We start from the raw sequence: 19,607 nt of genomic DNA, 5'->3' as shown, positions 1-19,607 counted from the left end.
GAAAACATCGTGTTATAATATTGATGGTAAATACCCCATACCTTCTCATATTTAACACTCTCATTTTTCAATGCATATATTAGGCATTCAAAGTCTGCCACCTCCCTCACTTGAATACGCCAAGGATTATATTTCCAAAAGGTGGCAATCGTAAATTTGGCCACCAACAAGAACTGACCTACTAGCGACCTATATTTTCTTGGGATTGATCATCCAGTCCATCTCCCCAAGAGACCTGTAAATGGCTTAATATGCACCGGGAAGCCCAATATATTAGCAATTTCTTGCCTGACAAGTGTCTAGAAATGTCTAACTCCTTGACATTGCCACCACATATGAAAATACGTGCCTATTTCCCCACACTCTCTTCAACATGCTGCATCTGGGGTTACATGAATGTAATATTAAAATACTGGCATGCTATAGGTCCTTTGTACCACTTTAACCATTAACTCAGGACGTTTAGAGCATATAGAGCTGTGATGGGCACCGTCCTAGATAGACGTCTGCACCTTTATGTTCATAATCCTGCTCAGTCAGGCCTGGTAGAGTTGCTGCTCTGAATTTACCAATCAGAATGCCCTGATATATTGCTGTAATGCCGTTAATGGAAGCATCTGGTTCCTTCAGATAAACTTCCATTCTGTTCAGGGGCCGTAGAGGCGCTGAAATATTAAAGTGGCCTGCCAGTGTCTCCCGCAACTGCAGATATTTTGCATGTGCTTGGAACCATGTGCTATGTTAATAAAGGAAGAAAGCGAGCCATTAATTAATATGCGGGCTCTTGGACTCTCGTACATGGCTTGAATCCATGCCACAAACTGGGCTGGTATACCAGCATGCTGTAAAACTGCAAACAAGAAAGGCCATGATAGCCTATCCAAGGCCTTTCCTGCATCCAGTGAGACTGCCAGGCCTGTAATACGCCGTCTCTTGGCCATATGCAAATATTAAATTTCCTTCTAGTATTAAACATAGATACTCGGCTCATCACAAACCCTGTTTGATCTCTGTGAACCAAGGAAGGAAGAATCTTTTCCAGCCGTAGTTGTAAGACCTTAGCTAAGATTTTTAAGTCAAAGTTAAGAAGCAAGATAGGTCTATATGATCCACACTCCTCCCGATCCATACCCTCCTTTTATAAATCAATGAGATAGTGATGTCCTGCAGATCTCCCAAACCTGCTCCTTGTTCTCCAGCTGCATTATATAACGGCACCGAAAAAAGAAGCAATATCTGGTAAAAACTTTTTGTAAAAATCCATAGAGTATCCATCTGGGCCTGGAAACATCGCCCCCATTCCAGCAATGCTTTAATTGCCATCTGTACTTCCGACAAGGAAATAGCAGCCGCTAACTGCACATCCTGTTCTTCACTGATTTGTGGTGAGTCTAAAGAATTAAAAAAAATTCTTAATGTCCTAGCTGATGCCAAGGCTGAATCAATATACAAATAATTTCTCAGTCTCCTCAGGAAACGCAGCATTCCCCCCAGTTAGCCTTTTGGCTGGCACTGTATGTGATTTTCCAGCTTTTTTTTCCCTAACTGCCTTTACTAGAAAGGCTCCGGCCTTGTCTCTATGCTGATAAAACTTAAGGTTAGTAAATCTAAGGGCCTTTTCAATCTTATTTATCTCCAGCGATTTTTAAATTCCCTTCTGCAGGCTTCCAATTGTTAATAAGTTTTGGCTGAGTGCTCTCGTTTTAAGTTTTGCTTCTAACACTCTCGTCTTAACTGTTAATTCTATTTTCCTTCTTAAAGTTTGCATAGCTAATCAGCTTTCCCCTCAAACACACTTTAAAAGTCTTCCCTCTCAGTAAGAGTATATTCTGCCTGAGGATTATGCATATTCCCTCAAGAGGGTTGGGAAATGGCTATACCCCAACATAGTTGTGTTCCTTTGCCAGTGGAAAGCCCGGGGCTTCAATGAGCCCAAACAGATAGAAATCTCCACTGGCGCGTGATCTGATCATGTAGTAACTAAAATTTTGCTATCTTGGACACGAGACACAAATTGTGGTGTACGTAAGAAATAATCGAATCTACTGTACATATTATGACACGGAAAATAATAAGTATAGTTTCTTTCTGCTGATTGTTGTAAACACCAAATATCAGTGAGTTGGAAAGTAACTATCTGTCAGGTCTTTAGTACTAGATACTACTGGAGTCCCCAGCTTTGGCGTAAATGTTTTATCTGGAGATGAATCAGAGCCTATATTCCAATCTCCTCCTCAACAGAGATTTTCAAACCTAAACACCGCTATTATATTACTTTAATGCTTTATAAAACTCCACCTGGCCACAATTCGGGCCACATACGTTAACCAGTGTAAAATGAGTAGAGTATACCGTGTATTCCAATACGATAAATTGCCCTTCAGTATCAGCGCAATGCTGATGGACAACTAAAAGATGTTTATCTATTAGTATACATATCCCCCCTACTCCTGGAGTTGTAGGAAGAATAGGTCTGACCCACCCAGTCCTGTTTTAATTTGTCATGCTCCTTACTTGTCAGGTGAGTCTCCTCAAGGAAAAGGATCTGTATCCCATTCCTCTGTGCAAACTGCAGTATACGTTTCTGTTGAATAGGTGATGATATCCCTTGAACATTCAAGGAAATACATTTTGACTATATTCATCATAGCTTATGTCTCACCATTATAAATATAGAACAAAAACCACATATAACAGGACTAATCATACAAAAACCAAAATTCTTTTTTCTTTTTTGTGACCCTCCTAGAAAGTAGGGATGGTACAGAAATCACTTACATTTGGTTAGTGAACCAGTATCTTATTCACTTAGACCATTGAAGTGACTAAAACCCGATTTGCTTGTAATCATTGGTCTCTTTTTTTTTTTTAATATATATATTTTTTTGTTAATATATTTAAAGTCTTCAATGAAAAAACTTTGTATGCAGACACTTATATTAGAATTCTTTAAATATGCCCATATTAGAAGCCTTTTTGGTGTGTAAAACTGAAGACGAAGAGCCCAGTAACCCAACACAATTCGTGTTTCGAAAAACTCTTCCTTCATCAGGGGCTAATAATCCTGGCAAAAAACGTAGCAACACATCTGAAACAATATAAACATATTAAATAAGTAACTAGATAGTTAAGAAAATAATCTTTTGTTAGTAAAATAGGAACATATTTATCTATATCATGATATTCAAAAATCTTTGAAAATTTGCCAATCAGTAGAGGAGGCATCTATGGCGTCCTGGAACTGAATCCGCCATTTAAGAAAACATTTATTTCATACAGAAGGAGGGAATCCAACCATTGAGATTAAATGATGTGATTCCAAGAACCAATCAAAAAATGATGCTGTAATGCTAGTTGTTTTGAGGTCTGCAACATTCAGGTAGAGGACCTGGTTGGAGACTTTTTAACCATTAGACTGGAGTTAACAAGGCTGAGATGAAGGACCTGTTAAGAGATCTCATAGGGATGTCACATCATTAAGCTGTGGACCTGATTGAGAACCAGCTGGCGATCAGATTTACAAGTGTCGGAATACCATAACCAATAGTAAAGAAATGAAGCCTAGGCTTCCATTTATATTCCATGCTACTAGAAGGAACCATAGCCCCTGTGCACCATATCATAAAGGTCTTGTGCTGCACAATAATTACAAACCTGAAGACAGCTAGTATCATAGTACGCCCTTTAACCCCCACCCTCTCATAGAACCCTCAACTTGCCCACTTCACACCTTCAATAACTGTAATCGTCCCCACAAGATCACCTTTCCCCCACCTCTGACCTACACGACCCCCCTCCCCCCCTTATCCCAAAATACTGAAAATCACTCCGGTGGGATTCCCATCGGGACCGGACAAGTCCAGTTCAAAAACCCCAAGTTCTCCAACTTCGCTGAAGCTGCAAGCTCCCATTGTCTCCACTCAATCCAATCCCACCTATCAAACATTCTAAGCATTTTAACACTGTCCATGATATGCCGGACACATGAATCTTGATGCCAACTAGAAGACAGGAATAAAGCTCCAGCCTCTGTAAGTTAGCGGAGATCAAATGAACCACGATCCTATGCATGTACCACAATTTGCTCACTTGCGTCTCATGGGTAAATAAAGCCCCAATAATTTTACAGATCAACGGAAAACTGCACGTATAAGATAAAGAAAAGACCAGAGGCCTGATGTTAATCTTGCACGAGCTTCAAAATCCTAATTGACAATACCACCATATATACGTTCACCGAGGACTCCTGGACAACCATGGGAGTTAGCAAATCAGCCATTCGCCATAACCATAGAAAGTTCAGTATAAACCATTGCTCTCTGTTCTCTTTTCCCACTTGCCATGATGTAAATGAGCAGGACAGATTATATTTTCTCAAAACTGCATAGCTGCGGAATAGGACCACTACAGATACATATGAGGAAATGATGAAGACGCAGCTTTCTTTGCAGGCACTGAGACCAGTGGGGGCCACAGGGACTCAAGCAGCCATCAACTTCGCAGTACAGGTTGTAACAAAACCTCAAGCTCTCCCATCAAATTCGAGGGTAATTTTCCAATCGGGCAATAGTGCAACATGAAAATTTAATCCTCCGAGTCCGCTCCAGTTTTGTAATCTTTGACATATTTCTCCGCAGCTGTAACTGTGTCAAAGAGTAAGGATTTTCCACCTGCCAAAACTCTGTTTGGCGGGATAAATCATCGCATATTTCAAGTTCAAACACTGCAGCTCTTTGTTTACTCTGACAAACTCCTGGCGCTTCTTTTGTAATTCCTTCGAGAAGTCAGGTAATATCATAATTTTAGTCCCCTGAAAGTGAAGTGTACTGGCTTCCCTGGCAGCATTCAATATTTTCCTTTTATCTTTAAAATTGTGATCTTTAATAATTAACCGCGGATGAATCCCTTTACCTTGTATTGGTGCCAGGGATCTGTGTGCTCTATCTATTTTCACATAGCCTTTAGGACAGTCGAAAGTCAGCGTTCTGGCAGCCATTTTGAAAAGAAACGGCATCATTTCTTTCAGTTTTCTCTGGCAAACCAATTATTCTTATATTGCAGCAGTGAGATCAATTTTCAAGATCATTGATCTTGTCTAGTAATGCTGCAGTTAAGCGATCCATACGATCCACTTTGGCTTCTACCAAGGTAAGTGACATCTCAACCTCTGCAATTCTGTTTTCCGCCTCTTCTGTTTTATCAGTATTTTCCTGTACTGTCTGAACCACGTTGGCTACCTTCTCCACAATAATACTAAGCCGTGCATTCAGCTTTTGCATAATCTTTTCTGTGAAGCGTTCCATGAGTCGGGTTAAGTACAGAGCACTGTCTCCAACCTCATTCTCTGGTGACTCACTCTCCTCCGAGGCTGACTCCTCTTCACGTGGCACTCGCTCGGCCGATACGGCCTGACTTCATTATTTGTTTTTATGAGATACTTGGGCCCATATAGAAGAGATTGACCGACCTGCCCTGTTTCTTAGATTGTGACATGTTGAAGAGCGAATCCCAACTATCACCAGGATAGCGCATAACCAGAAGTCCTCCTCATAATCTCTTCATGGACTTGTAACTGAACAACATTTTTCTCTGTTTTCTATAAAAATCCTCCAAGTTTTCCTCCTGTACTGCAAGCCTTCAATTAACATTTTGAAAGTTACCAGAGGGTTGGAGAATCTGAACAAATAAGAATTTCCCCAAACCATCAACAGCCAACCAAATGACCTCCCTTGTAAAAATCTGAGGTTTCATCAGTATAAAAAGAATTGGACCCACCTCCACCACAAATCCTCCTAAGGGTGGCAAAGTTCCTACTGTTCCAGCTGTCCCCTGGCCTCCCTTGACAGTAGTCTCCTTCGAGGATGACTCTGAGCAGCCCTGTAGCTTTGCTTCTGTGGTCTTTGTACGCTCCCCTCTTCTACCCTCAGCTTTGATGTCATCCTCTCTGGATTGCGTCTGTTCAGAAGTTCTCTCCATGAGCTTACCTGATGCCCTCCTCCCCTCCCAGCTCAAGGATGTCTTGAGAGCTGGGGAGACTGGTGGCACCATCGCTCCCAGTGGCCCGTTTTCAGAGGCAGCAGACCGAACACCTTGGCTCACAAATTGGGCATTGGGGCCCAGGAGTTGAGGCCATCGCCAATTTCAGGTGGGTATACACAGGTTCTGCCTTTCCTCTTAATATATCAAGCACAAGGAACAGAGAAGATAAGGAAACTAGAGGCAAAAGAAGAACACACCCAAGATGTTACAGAGCATCCACCATCTTGCACTGCCCCATCCTATCCTCTTACTTCTGCTTGCGCAGTAAAGAGAGACTGTCTGTCTCAGCAGAACTGGGAACTGTAATTTATAGAAACATAGAAACGACGGCAGAAGAAGACCAAATGGCCCATCCAGTCTGCCCAGTAAGCTTTGCACTTTTTATTTTTTTTTTCTCATACTTCTTGGGATTTAAGCAGAGCTAGACCTTCAAAGAAGAAAAATGTGAGGTCCATGGACAGTCTGGGTAAGTTATCCGGATAAACGTATTCCCATAACTTGAACAGGATATTTAGCAGCATGGCTGCGCCACTGAATCTACCCAGACAAATCAAAGTTATCCAGATAACGCTCAGTACTGGAGTTATCTAAGTAAGTTACCCGACTGAGTCAGCCCCCATCCTGGAATGTCCCCAGAACGCCTCCAACTTATCTGGTCAAACGTCTGTCTGGATAAGTTGGAGCCAGTGGATGCAGCAGGAAATTCAGAAACATTCTGAACTTAGCTGGTCAAACAGACTGAATATGGACCTATTTGATGATCAAAATGTTCCAACAATGGAATTGTTATCCAGTTGCTTTTGACGTCTGCTGATGTAGCCATGGACAGCCTGAGGTTCTGGAGCTGGCATCTTTTTTTTTTTCCCCTTACTGACCTGCAGAAGACCGAAATTCACTGGTCAGTGCCTCCAGCTGAAAAGACAGGGTAGGCCTATCCCTTCCTACGGCTCCTCTCTGATTTATGCAGGGTCTCTTTCCTGCCTCTTGACCCAGGACAAACCAGAGAGGCTGAGGCAGCTCTGGTTTCCTGCCATTGGACCTGTAGACTAGGAGAGGCAGGAACAACCTGATCCGGTTTAGGTGACAGCTTTGTTAAGGCTTTTCTTAGTTTTGACTGATTTATATTGTACTAATATAGCCTATGCAGTTATCCCTCATTGTTTAAGATGCTTTTGTTCCCATTCATTGCACTCTTAAACAATTAGAAATAATTCAAGGGAGCATATTAATATTCATGTAAGCCAACCATTTACATGTTTCTGAGGTACTGAATTGTGACCATAATTTGCTTCTTTTTGTTTAGAATGTGCCATATATATATATATATATATAATTTTGTTTTGTTTTGTCTGTTTTTGGCCCAGCAGTTGCCTTATTCTCTTGGAGTCTTCCACCTTAATCAGACTTGACCACTGTTCGGGCTCTAGCGCAATGAGCTTTCATGCGCAGCTATTCCTCCCTTGCTCTGGGCTTTGCAGTGGCCATCCTCGGCCAGGAGCCACGTGGCAGGGGCTTCCTCTGAAACTCTGCAGTTGTTGTGAGCTCTAAATCCAGCTGCTAGGTGGGGCCAATTGGGCAGCGACTAGGACAGCCTAGTGAGGGCTGTGGCTGCTGTTTGTTGCTGCGCCCCCTTGCCTGGGAAGTAGAAGCTGGACCCCAGAATCCACCCCTTCTCTGCACAATAGTCCTTGCCACTGAGCCACCAGGCTAGCACAACAATGCATCCCCTTTTCCCAATTCGGCTACAGTTCATGAAAGTTTGACAAGGATCATGAGTAATGGCAAAAGAGCCTGCATGTCTCCAGGTATTAGAGCAGTTAAGGAGAGACAAGTTAAGAGATCTTCATTTTTTCAAAGAGTGTATTTCTGGTGCTCATGACCCAAGCCATCCCTGCCCTTTCTCACATACTAGGTCCTCCAGTGCTAAATAAAGTGACAAGACTGGTGAAGGCTCTTTGCAATCGAAACATTTGTTTTCAATATTGTTCCTGTGCTTAGTACTAGAGGGCCCAGCATTTTATCTTTCTGGTATTGAAAGTAAAAAGAATACATTATATTTAGGAGGGAGAGCGAGGAGGGTGTCTGTCTGTGTGTGTGTAGAGGGTGAAGGGGGCCCTCTTGTAATAGATTAGTAGATAGCATCTTTCATGCACTGCAACAAAGGCAAGAAAAAGGGTGAGGGTAGCAATAAGGGGTTAGAGGATCTAGATAGGCATCCCAGTGCATTCTGGTACTTGTAGTCTTTTTTTTAACCCCTAAGATCAGCCTGTCTATATGTACCAGTTTCCACTGGGCTATGGGCCAACTCCAGGCTGGGTCCTGTGCAAAACATCTAGAAGTCAGAGAGAAAACCAATTTGTGTGGGTTTTTTTTTCTGATTTTCTTCCTCAAGAAAGAGCCATGCAAAGACGGCGGCCCCTTGGTAATCAAGCATGAGGATTCCATATCACGGAAAGCGGCTTCTGCTCCATCCTTGGTCCACAAGAAGGAAAATATCCGTCTCATAACCAAGGACCTGATTCGGACCCTCATGTGAGTACCTGCTGCTGCTTTAGTGGGGAAGTTCACCTCGCGTGCTCGGGGGAAGTGCTCCCTCGGGGAGTCTCAATGCTCGCCCTTTGTGAATTCCTTTCATACCCTGTCCCTCGCCTTCCTGGGGTGTAAGGCATCTTCTATCCCATCATTCAGTCTCTCTAGCAGCAGTAGTGTTCCTGAGGAGACTGGACCTTTTCAGAACCAACAGAGGAGATGTTGTCCTTACATGAGCTTTCGGGACTTCACAGGCATCTGCTTCAGACGTGAGATGTTCCACAACAGCTGTTTTGTGGCCTTTCAAAGTAACATAGTAGATATTCAAAAATCGGGTTTTAGCTGGGTGAATCTTACCCTTTAGATCTCCCCCCCCCCTCCCCAGCTGAACTGTGCACATAGGTAGCTGGGTAAAAATGGGGCTGGGTCAGTGCGTTCCCGCAGTAGACTTTTTTAAAACTTAGCTGAAGAGCATGATATTCAGTCCTGTCTGGCTACGTTTTGTGCGGACAACTCTAGCTGCACAAATACGTGTCTTAAATTTATCCACAGAAATAGATTTAGTCGGATATTCAGTGGCTCTTTTAGCCAGATAAGTGCCACTGACTATCCAGATAAAGATGATCAGATAATTGTACTCTGTTATCTTACCCGTTCCAACAGGCTTTTTAATGTTGATCTCATTGTAAATGAAGACACATATAGCCCAAACTGGCCCATCAGGTCTGCCCAATGGCAATTTTCCCAATTCTGGTAGATGGGCATCTAAATTCCCATACTCGTCCTAACACTGGCTGCCCACCTTCCCCTCCATCTCTCTTTACCTGAACTTTCAACCTCTTTCCTACCATTGCCCTTCATTTCAATCCCAAGGGTGCTCAGAATCTGTTAAAATACTGCTCTTCATTACTTTTACTGATGGGCCATTTCAGGCCGTATGAGCTTCTTTATGATCCTAACAAAACAACACTCAAGTCTCCTTCAATGTCTTATTACCATGTTTTTATAATAAGCCACACAGCTATCAGAACTAGCGAAGCCATTGTTCAAAATGTTCCGTCTCTTTGCTCATTGAAGTTTGGATTGTAACCATGGTCACGCCATGCAAGTCACCCCAGGGCCTTCTTAGAAGCCCGATGCAGGCATAACCACTTGCACAGCCTACAAAGACTGTAGTACATGTGATGTTGTGATGTCATAGCCAGCTCAGATCAATGAGGATCTACTGCGTAGAAAATATCACATTTTCCATCATGGCTCTTCCCTAGGGTACCCTAGAAGAGCAGGGGGGTGTGCGTAAAGAGTTATAAAACAGAAAGTTGCAATGACATTGTTTGCCAAGTTTGGTATTTCTTTATGAACTTGTGCTGTACTATGCTGTGGGTCGTCTTCGTCAATGCCATGGCATTTTATGTACAATAGCTTCGTTCAGATGATTTTCCACAACATTGTGCCAGTTTCTCTGACCGTAATGTGAAGTTGGAAGGATTTGGAATGGCTACAGGAAGCCTTTCAACAAACACATTAATAAAGAGAACTTGGCTTGTAACATAGAGCCATCAAAATAGACAGGCCAAATAAACGAGCAGAGTGAGCCAATGGAGCAGAGGAATGGAAGGTCAGGGAAAGCTAGAGCTATTTTTTGTGTGATTGAAGTGTAAAATCCTGCATCAAAGGATCAAGTACCTTTTTGAAAGTAAAAACTAGTTGTTGTTAAATAGGAGAGAGACTGGGGGGTGGGGGAATGGATCATCGTATCATTGTATTATTGCTATTCTGGAATAGTGTAAGAAAGTTGGGATACAAAATTGGGCTGTAACTACAGTAAATATCTGATAACCTCTAAGTAGCCAGTCAGCCTGACAGAGCAGTTGATAAAGCTAAGAGTGTACTTGAGAGCATAAACAAGAGTAGATTTAGTAAGTTTTTGTACTTTTTTTTCTTCTCAGGCTTCTCTGACTTCAGGGGTGAATGTTGGTGGTCCAACCTCTCCCCCTTCATGGCGGCACGCTGCCCTGAGAAGCCGCCTTCTTCGGGGCAGCGTTAGCAGAGAGGGGACATTCCTCTGCTTTTTGTAAAAAGCCAGGTCGTCGTTTTCTGAGCAAAGGTTCTCTTACCCGCTCCTGCCAGGCTCTGGGGGTGTTTCTCATGTATTACCAGACTTTTCCTTCCCCCATGCCACGCTCGGCGCGATGTGCTGTCTGCGGAGAGCCCGGGACGTGGCTCCCCCGCAAAGGCATTTGTTCGAGGTTCCTCCCCGGTGGGGAGGGTCCCTCGAGACTGGCTGGACATTCAGCTTTGCGCTCCCAGACACAACTGCTCACTGGGGGGCCGGCCCTGATCCCGTCTAGCACGGGAACGGCAGCCATTTTGTTTTCAGAGCCGGGCGCTCATAGGCAGCCAAATGAGGATTCAGACTGCGGTTTTTCTCCTTCCCCACTGGTTTTAACTCAGGTTAACCCCCCAGGCCAGGGGGCAATGGCAGGGGACCATCCTGCCATTCCTCACTCAGGACCTCCACCCCCCAGCCTTTTTTCAGCGGATTTTGTGCTTCTGTTGCACAATGCTTATTTGGCCAGTTTGGAACAGCGTCAGGATGCATCTTCAGGTCCCCCTCCTCCTAAGGTGATTGACAGATCCTCTGCAGTCCGCTGCAGTTCCTCAGGGGTCCACTGCATCTCTTCGGGGATCCTCCCGAGTCAGGGTGGTCCCCCATCCGGATCCTTCTCCCCAGGGTGCTCTGGGGCCGGACCAGGACCAAGATGATCTGACTTCTCACATGCACATGGAAGGGGATGACCCTAGGGTCTTACGCTTGTTTCAGAGGGATGAACTTGATCCTCTCATCCCCCATGTCCTAGCAGAGTTGGTTATTGAGGCTCCATAGGATCCACCTGGCACCAGTGCAGGGGCCACGAAAGGGGACCCCGTCCTTGACGGAATGCGTCCACCAGTTTCATCCTATGCTCCTTCAATTGCTGTCCAGAGAATGGGATTCTCCAGAGTCTTGTCTGAGAGTAGGAAGGGCTATGGACAAGCTCTATCCTCTCCTGGAGGAATTCCTAGAACTCCTCAAGGTCCCCAAGGTAGAAGCGTCAGTAACAGCGGTCAGAAATAGGACTACCATCCCAGTCTCGGGTGGAGCTGCCCTCCGAGACCTCCAGGATTGGAAGCTCGAAGTCTACCTCAAAAAGATTTTTGAGATATCAGCCTTGAGGGTAAGAGCCACAGTGTGCAGCTCTTTAATGCAGTGTGCAGGTCTCAGATGGGTATCAGCCTTGGGGGTTAGAGCCACAGTGTGCAGCTCTTTAATGCAGCGTGCAGGTCTCAGATGGGTCCAACAGCTGCTCGGTGCTCAAGACCTGCCATATGAGGAAGTGCAACAGGCAGAATGCCTAGAGGCGGTAATAGCTTATGGAGCGGATGTGCTATATGACTTACTCCACATCCTGGCCAGATCAATGGTATCAGCAGTCTCTGCCAGGCGTCTCCTCTGGCTCCGTAATTGGTTGGCTGATTCTTCATCTAAGACTCAGCTGGGATCTCTCCCCTTCAAAGGCAAATTACTGTTTGGTGAGGATCTTGAACAACTCACCAAATCCCTGGGAGAGAACAAGGTGCATAAGCTGCCGGAGGATCATCCTCTGACCTCCAGGACGTTCAATTCTACTAGAAGCCTATTTCGGGGTCAGCAGCGTTTCTGACAGTCAAGACCTACCTCTCAAAGACCTCCTTCCTCATGGTCACAGTCCTGGTCTCATTCCTTTCACGGTCAAAGACCAGCTCGAGACAGCCTCCCTCAGGAGGCCTCTTCCAATTGCCAGCCCACTCTTTGACTCCCAGGATAGGGAGATGTCTCTTCCTCTTTTCTGAGGAGTGGGTCAAAATTATTTCAGACTGATGGGTTCTGGATATTCTATAGCACGGCTATGCTTTAGAATTTCCTCGACCCCTAACGGACAGGTTTCTCTTCTCTCCCTGCGGCCCAGTGAAGAAACAACATGTAGTACGTCAGACACTCGACCGGCTCATGGACTTAGGAGCCATCCTTCCGGTACCCCCGAAGGAGCAAGGGTTAGGCCATTATTCTGTCTACTTCGTCGTCCCCAAAAAGGAAGACTCCTTCCATCCAATCCTGGATCTCAAGATGGTCAACAGGGCCCTCAGGATCCCACATTTCAGGATGGAGATGTTATGCTCCGTAATAGCGGCAGTACACCGAGGAAAATTCCTAGCCTCCTTGGACTTGACGGAGGCTTATCTCCACATCCCCATCCTCAAGGAACATCAACGCTTCCTTCGCTTCAAAATCCTCAGTCAACGTTTTCAATTTCAGGCCTTACCCTTCGGCCTAGCGACCACTCCCCGCACCTTCACCAAGGTCATGGTGGTGGTGGCAGCAGCCCTACGGAGGGAGGGGATTCTAGTCCACCCCTACCTGGATGACTGGCTCATTCGAGCAAAGTCCCTGTACCTTTGCCAGCGGGCGATCGACAGAGTCTTGCAGCTTCTCCAATCTCTCGGATGGATTGTCAATTTTGCCAAGAGCGGCCTTGCTCCCTCTCAGACGCTCAACTTCTTCTTTTTTTTTTTTTAAGATTTTTAATTTTTTTTTATTTTTGGGGCCTCTGACTTAATATCGCTATGATATTAAGTCTGAGGGTGTACAGAAAAGCAGTTTTTTCTGCTTTTCTGAACACTTTCCTGGTGCTGGTCGAAATTAACTCCTGCCTTTGGCAGGAGTTAATTTCTGAGAGTAAAATGTGCAGCTTGGCTGCACATTTTACTTTCTGTATCGAGCAGGACTAACTCATAGGCTCAACATCGTGCATTTGCATGTTGAGCATGCTATTAGTTTCAGGGGGGGGGGGGGGTTGGACGCGCGTTTTCCAAGGGGTAATAATAGTGCATCAAAAACACACGTCCAAATGGGGGCTACTGTGCGCGCGGCCTGAGCGCACCGTGCTGAATCGGCCTGAAAATAAACAAATGATCTGATTTCCTGAGATCTATGGAGTTTTCAAATAGCTCAGTAGAACTCTGTAAACATCCAGACAATGCAGAGCAGTATACCCCCAATCTTCTGCATGCTTACTGTAAGAGGGTAGAGAGACCATCTGATTCAGATGACAAGCCAACATTACCTCAGGAAGAAAAGAGGGAATTGTGCAAAACCGTACCATATCCCGAGAAATTTATAAGAAGATTCCCTCCAAAAAAGTGCCTGAAGTTCCAAAATTGGCCTCACCTGAACAAACTGCTACCAGAAAGACTACCTTTTAAAGGAAAGCATCCTCAAGGGAATACCCTTAAGAGGTTCAAAGGAAAAATCTGCAAAAACTGACAAAAACAAGTTCAGATCCCACAAAGGAACAGGATTCCTGACCAAAAGTCTAGTGTGTTTCAACCCTCTTAAAAAAAACAAACAAAAAAAACAGGAAAGATTCGGATAGGCGACAAATACCTGCCCTTATATGGCCAACCCTTCATGAGACCATCCTGTAAAAATTCCAGATTACAAGGAATGGAGGCTGACTTTGGAACTATTTGCCAGACAGAGCACCAACCTCAAAGATGTTTCAAACTCAGATTTTCGCCAAGACAAAGACTTTTTCTTCACTTTCAGCAAGATAATCACCATATGCAGGGAATACATTTTCCTAAATAGTCATGACCTCTCAAGATCCAAAAAACAAAGCGGTAGCTGATCCAGTAGGCTGTGTAACAGTGAAGACAATAGGAATCGGATGATGAAAACAAGCCCTTTATTAAGAATGCCCGACTCTGGCTGAGTTTCGCTCTTTTGCACAGAGCTGCCTCAAGGGCAACTAAAAATAGACATATAAATAATTAAAAACAAAATAAATAACATATATAAATGTACATACTCAAAATATACAGTACATAAAATAAAACATATATGTATGTCATAAAATAGTCACGTCTCAAAACAACAAAAATGATTCAAAACTAAAAACAACTCCATACATACGTGTACAAACTTATGAATGTAGTAAATAAAAAGACAACATATATGTATGGCAGACATCAAAATGGTACAGAAGTTGAATCAGAGCAAATGATGTTCTAGGTTGAAGTATTTATTAGTATATTTTTAATCATTTATGACACAAAGTCAGCCCCTCCAATCCCTTTGCATTACTTCGACCTAGAACATCGTTTGCTCTGATTCAACTTCTGTACCATTTTGATGTCTGCCATACATATATGTTGTCTTTTTATTTACCAAACATTCACAAAGAGCAAAAACGATCCTAATCATGAAACATTCAATCACACACAAAAGGAGCCGATACCTTTTGTGTGTGATTGAATGTCTTTTTATTTACTACATTCATAAGTTTGTACACTTATATATGGAGTTGTTTTTAGTTTTGAATCACTTTTGTTGTTTTGAGACGTGACTATTTTATTTTTATTTATTTATTTATTAACTATGACATACATATATGTTTTATGTACTGTATATTTTGAGTATGTACATTTATATATGTTATTTATTTTGTTTTTAATTATTTATATGTCTATTTTTAGTTGCCCTTGAGGCAGCTCTGTGCAAAAGAGCGAAACTCGGCCAGAGTTGGGCATTCTTAATAAAAGGCTTGTTTTCATCATCCGATTCCTATTGTCTTCACTCTCAAGATCCAAGCCATAAGACAAAATCGAATTGGGTCCTCCAGATGAACTGGCCTCTGTGTAAGAAGTTCCCTTTCTTGAGGCAGCCTCAAGGGATGACTGTTCAACAGATGGATGAGGTCAGCATACCAAATACGTCTCGGTCAATCTGGAGTCGCCAGAATCACTAACCCTGGATGACAGGAATATCCTGTGAAGAACTCTTCCTACCATGGACCGTGGAGGAAAGACATACCAAAGTACCCCAATTGCCAAAAATAAACCAAGGCATCTAGACCTGCTGATCCTATTTCTTACCGACCACTGAAGAAACTTTGCATTTTCTATTTCTGGTTGTTTCCAATAAATCCATCATCAGTATGTTCCAAGTTCGCTGTACCAGAACAAAAATAGTTTGAGATTGGGCACCACTCCCATGGTTCGATGATGTTGTTCCGGCCTAGATAATCAGCTCAAACATCCTCCGCTCTGGCGATGTGCAAGGCTGAGAGGCATTTCAAATTCTTCTCCACAGATCTATTTCTACTGACACCTGTGGATTCTTTTTGCCTTCCTGGCGATCAACATAAGCCACCACTGTAGCATTGTCTGCCAAGATTCTGACAGCCTGCCCTGTAAGGAGATGTGCAAAACTGAGCAGCACTAACCAAATTGCTGTGGCTTCTAAATCATTCTTGGACCATTTCACTTCTTCCTGTGACCACAAGCCCTACACATACTAATCAAGACAATGAGCTCCTCAACTGGAAAGACTGGCATCCATTGTTACTGTGATACCCACTGGAGGATCCAACTCTACACCTCTGTCCAAGTTGTTCGTGGACAATCACCAGTGGAGTCTGATCTTCACCCGCAGTGAACCAAATACCTGAGGGAGCAATTCTGACTCTGAAGGTCCCACCTAGACAGCAGTACTCTTTGAAGAGGCCTCGTATGTGACTTTGCCCAAGGGACCAGATCCAATGCTGCCTCCATGGACCCCAGAAGCTGCTGATAGCTCCACATTGCCAGACACTAGACTGAGGTCAAGGCATGGATCTGACCTTGCAGTTTTTGAAACCTTTGGCTTATCAAACAAAGATGTCCTTCTCTCCATGTCAAAGGGAACTGAGTATTCCAAAGTATGACATGGAAAGAGACTGCTCTTGAAGTTCATCTCTCAGCCTAAATCTTGCAAGAAGCATACTACCTTTTGAGTGACCTGCACACCTCCTCTGTCAATTTCAGCCTGATTAGCCCATGATCCAAATAAGGATGTACCAATACTTCTTGCCTTCACAAATGGTGCTGCCACTATCACCATTTGGTCTATCACCTTGGCTCTATGGACCTTCGTGAAGGTCCATAGAGCCAAGGCTAGACCAAATGGCAGAGCCTGGAACTGATAATGACCCCCCAACACAAAAAAATGAAGAAATGTCTGATGTTCTAACCTTATAGGGATATGCAGATATGCCTGTGACAGGTCTAAGGAGATCCCAAATTTCCCAGATCTCACTGCCATTATAATGGATCTTAGTGTTTCCATTCTGGAATGGGGTACTTTGAGAAATTTGTTGCCTCTCATTAGGACTAGAATTGGGCAAAGGAACCTTTCTTCAAGGGGACCACAAAGTAGATGGAATGTAAATCCTGCCCCATTAAGATGCCACGACTAGAACCAGACTTGCGCTTATTGCCTCTTTTGGACTGGAAAATAAACATCTGAAAAGAGGGAGAACTCCAGGGTGTAATCCCTTTGGATTATATCCAAGTGCCACTGATCTGAAATAATGTGGACCCAACTCCCATAAAACTTGGACAGATGGCCACCTACCTCTTGATTCGGAGGTTGTGTCACCTAGCATTACTTGGGAAGTAGCCAGGGATGGGGTGGAAGGGGAAACAAGGAGAAAAAATTCCTATACTGTATTCCAGTGCTTCATTAACTGCAAATTCTTATTTGACTGTAAACTGTTCTATTGCCTCTGTTCATTTAAATTTATTGTAATCCGCCTTGAGACCAACTTTGGGAACAGGTGGAATATCACATGTTCATAAATAAATAAATCCCAAGTCCTATCAGCAATGCTGGAAGTCCCCTGGTCCTGGCAGTGCTCAACCGGAGGAGGAAAACCAAGTCCTTCGCTACGGGAGCTTCCTGAAATCAAGCTAACCGGAGCCAGGAAATGCTAGATTTTCTCCTCAGGAGCAGCCCCCATGCAGTTTCAATCACATCTATCCAGACCTCAGACCATAGAATGGGATATTTGGCTACCATCTGCTGGAGACTGAAAATACTGGCAGGCTGAGGTCAGCACGTTTGCCTATATGGAGTGACAACAGCAAGCCTTTTGTACTGTTTTTCCATCTGTTGGTCAGTGAGCATAACTTGCTCGTCTGGACTGGTCTGCAGGGACAAAGGCAATTCTCTTTTGGCAGATTGATATTAGGTCAAGTCTTAGATAGGTTGTGGGAAACTATTGGGTAACTGTTAGGTAAGGGCATAAGAATGTAACATAAGAATTGCCATGCTGGGTCAGACCAAGTTCCATCAAGCCCAGCATCCTGCTTCCAATCCAGGTGGCAAACACCTGGCAGATCCCATGAAGCAGATCTAATTCCTCTTACTCACTCCTAGGGATAGCAATAGCTTTCTTTAGTCTACCTGGCTATTGGCTAATAATGTGTTATGGACGTTTCCTCCAAGAACTTGTAGAAACCTCTTTTAAACCCCACTGTGCTAGTCGCCTTGATCACATCCTCTGGCATCAGATTCCACAGCTTGGTAGTGCATTGCAAGAGAGTGTATATATTTAAGAATTTATTAGCTGCCTATCAACATTTCTAGGCGGTTTCCAATTAAAACATCCACAAATAGAAACAAGTCAATACCCCACAAACTATACATAGATTTACACAAAAATTCAGAATACAACAGTCTAAAATGATTTAGACCATTGTGACACTGCTCATCACCTACTTCGTCTGAAATAAAGTAGCAACCATCATGATATTGCTTCTCAGTCTGCATTCAGCAATTGCTATATTTCAAATGCCTGCTGAACAAATAAGGCTTTTACCATTTTTCTGAACTGTAGAAGCCCTGTTTCAACCTTCAGATACCCTGGTAAATTCCAGATTGTTGGTCTTTGCACATAGAACAGTCTCTCTCTCTTGATTCATCCCATTGAATTAATTTAAAAGATGGTACATCCAATAACATTTGCGAGCTAGATCTCAGTGCCCTTGCAGGCTGGTACAATTTCAATATAGAATTAAAACTACTTGGGACCAAACCTTTAATACCCTTAAAGGCTAAACTTGCCACTTTGAAGTTGATTCTCCGGACAACAGGCAACCAATGATACTACATTTTTAATGAAGATTCCAGCCACAGTTCACAGAGCTGAATTCTGAACATATTGGAGTGCGCAGGTCGTATTTAAAGGCAAGTCGATGTATAGTGCATTGCTGTAGACATTACTAAAGAACGTATGACAGTTTTTAAGTCATTCTTATTTAGATAAGGATGAAAACGTCGAAGCATTTACAATTTAAAGTAAGAAAATTGCACAACTTGCTTTATTTGTGGATGGAATGACAGCTTAGTATCTAGGATAATGTCCAGATTACGTATTTCCTGTGAAATCATGATTTTCATACTGTTAATTAGCTTATATTTGGGTATATTATCCGATGGAAACCTTGACAAATAAAGGATCTTAGTTTTGGTCATTAGTCAACCAAGACTGTAAATGGGACAGACAATGCGTCGCCTTACTTAGAGCATTTGAATAAGATCCATTTATCGGTACCTAGAAATGTACTTTCTGTGATCTGTTTTGAATCGCTTGCCTGTTAGTTTGACCCCTTGTTAGTATTATTTGAAAGGGTAAATAACCATCCTTCATTTACCTGTTCCACCCCCTCATGATTTTATAACCTTCTATCTTGTTCCCTATTAGCCTTCTCTTTTCCAAACTGAAGAGCCCCAGCCTGCGTAGTCTCTCATCACAGGAAAGATGTTCCACCCCCTTTATCATTTTTGTCACCTTCATCTGCATTTTTTCTAGTTCTGCTATGACTTTCTTGAGATGGGGTGACCAGTACTCAAGGTGCGGTCACACCATGGCTCGATACAGAGGCAATATATCATCTTCTCTTTTATTCTCCATTCCTTTTTGGATCATTCTTAGCATTCTGTTTGCTTTTTTGACTGCTGTGGCACACTGAGCAGAGGATTTCAACATATTGTCCACAAGGGCTCCAAGGTCCTTCCTGAGTGATGACTCCCAATAAAGAATCCAGCATCTTGTACTCATAGTTGGAATTATTTTTCCTATGTGCATCATTTTGCACTTTACCACATTAAATTTCATCTGTCATTCAGTTGCCCAGTC

At 43.3% G+C, this 19,607-nt stretch overlaps 1 protein-coding gene across 3 annotated transcripts in view; it reads left to right on the top strand.

Annotated features, from left to right (window-relative positions):
• Positions 1-19,607, top strand: part of CFAP45 (cilia and flagella associated protein 45) — a 109,249-nt gene that overhangs the window by 19,170 nt on the left and 70,472 nt on the right. The window contains exon 3 of one of the 3 annotated variants that reach the window (XM_029580282.1): positions 8,432-8,571. The exons of the other annotated variants lie outside the window; for them this stretch is intronic. Within the exon in view, the coding sequence (XP_029436142.1) occupies positions 8,432-8,571 (140 nt within the window). The remainder of the gene's footprint in view (positions 1-8,431; positions 8,572-19,607) is intronic. 3 annotated transcript variants of the gene reach the window in all.

Source organism: Rhinatrema bivittatum, chromosome 16, assembly GCF_901001135.1.
Source record: "Rhinatrema bivittatum chromosome 16, aRhiBiv1.1, whole genome shotgun sequence".
NCBI classification, from domain to species: domain Eukaryota; kingdom Metazoa; phylum Chordata; class Amphibia; order Gymnophiona; family Rhinatrematidae; genus Rhinatrema; species Rhinatrema bivittatum.
Note: the sequence above shows the minus strand (reverse complement) of the source record. Positions and strands in the feature narration are given on the sequence as shown.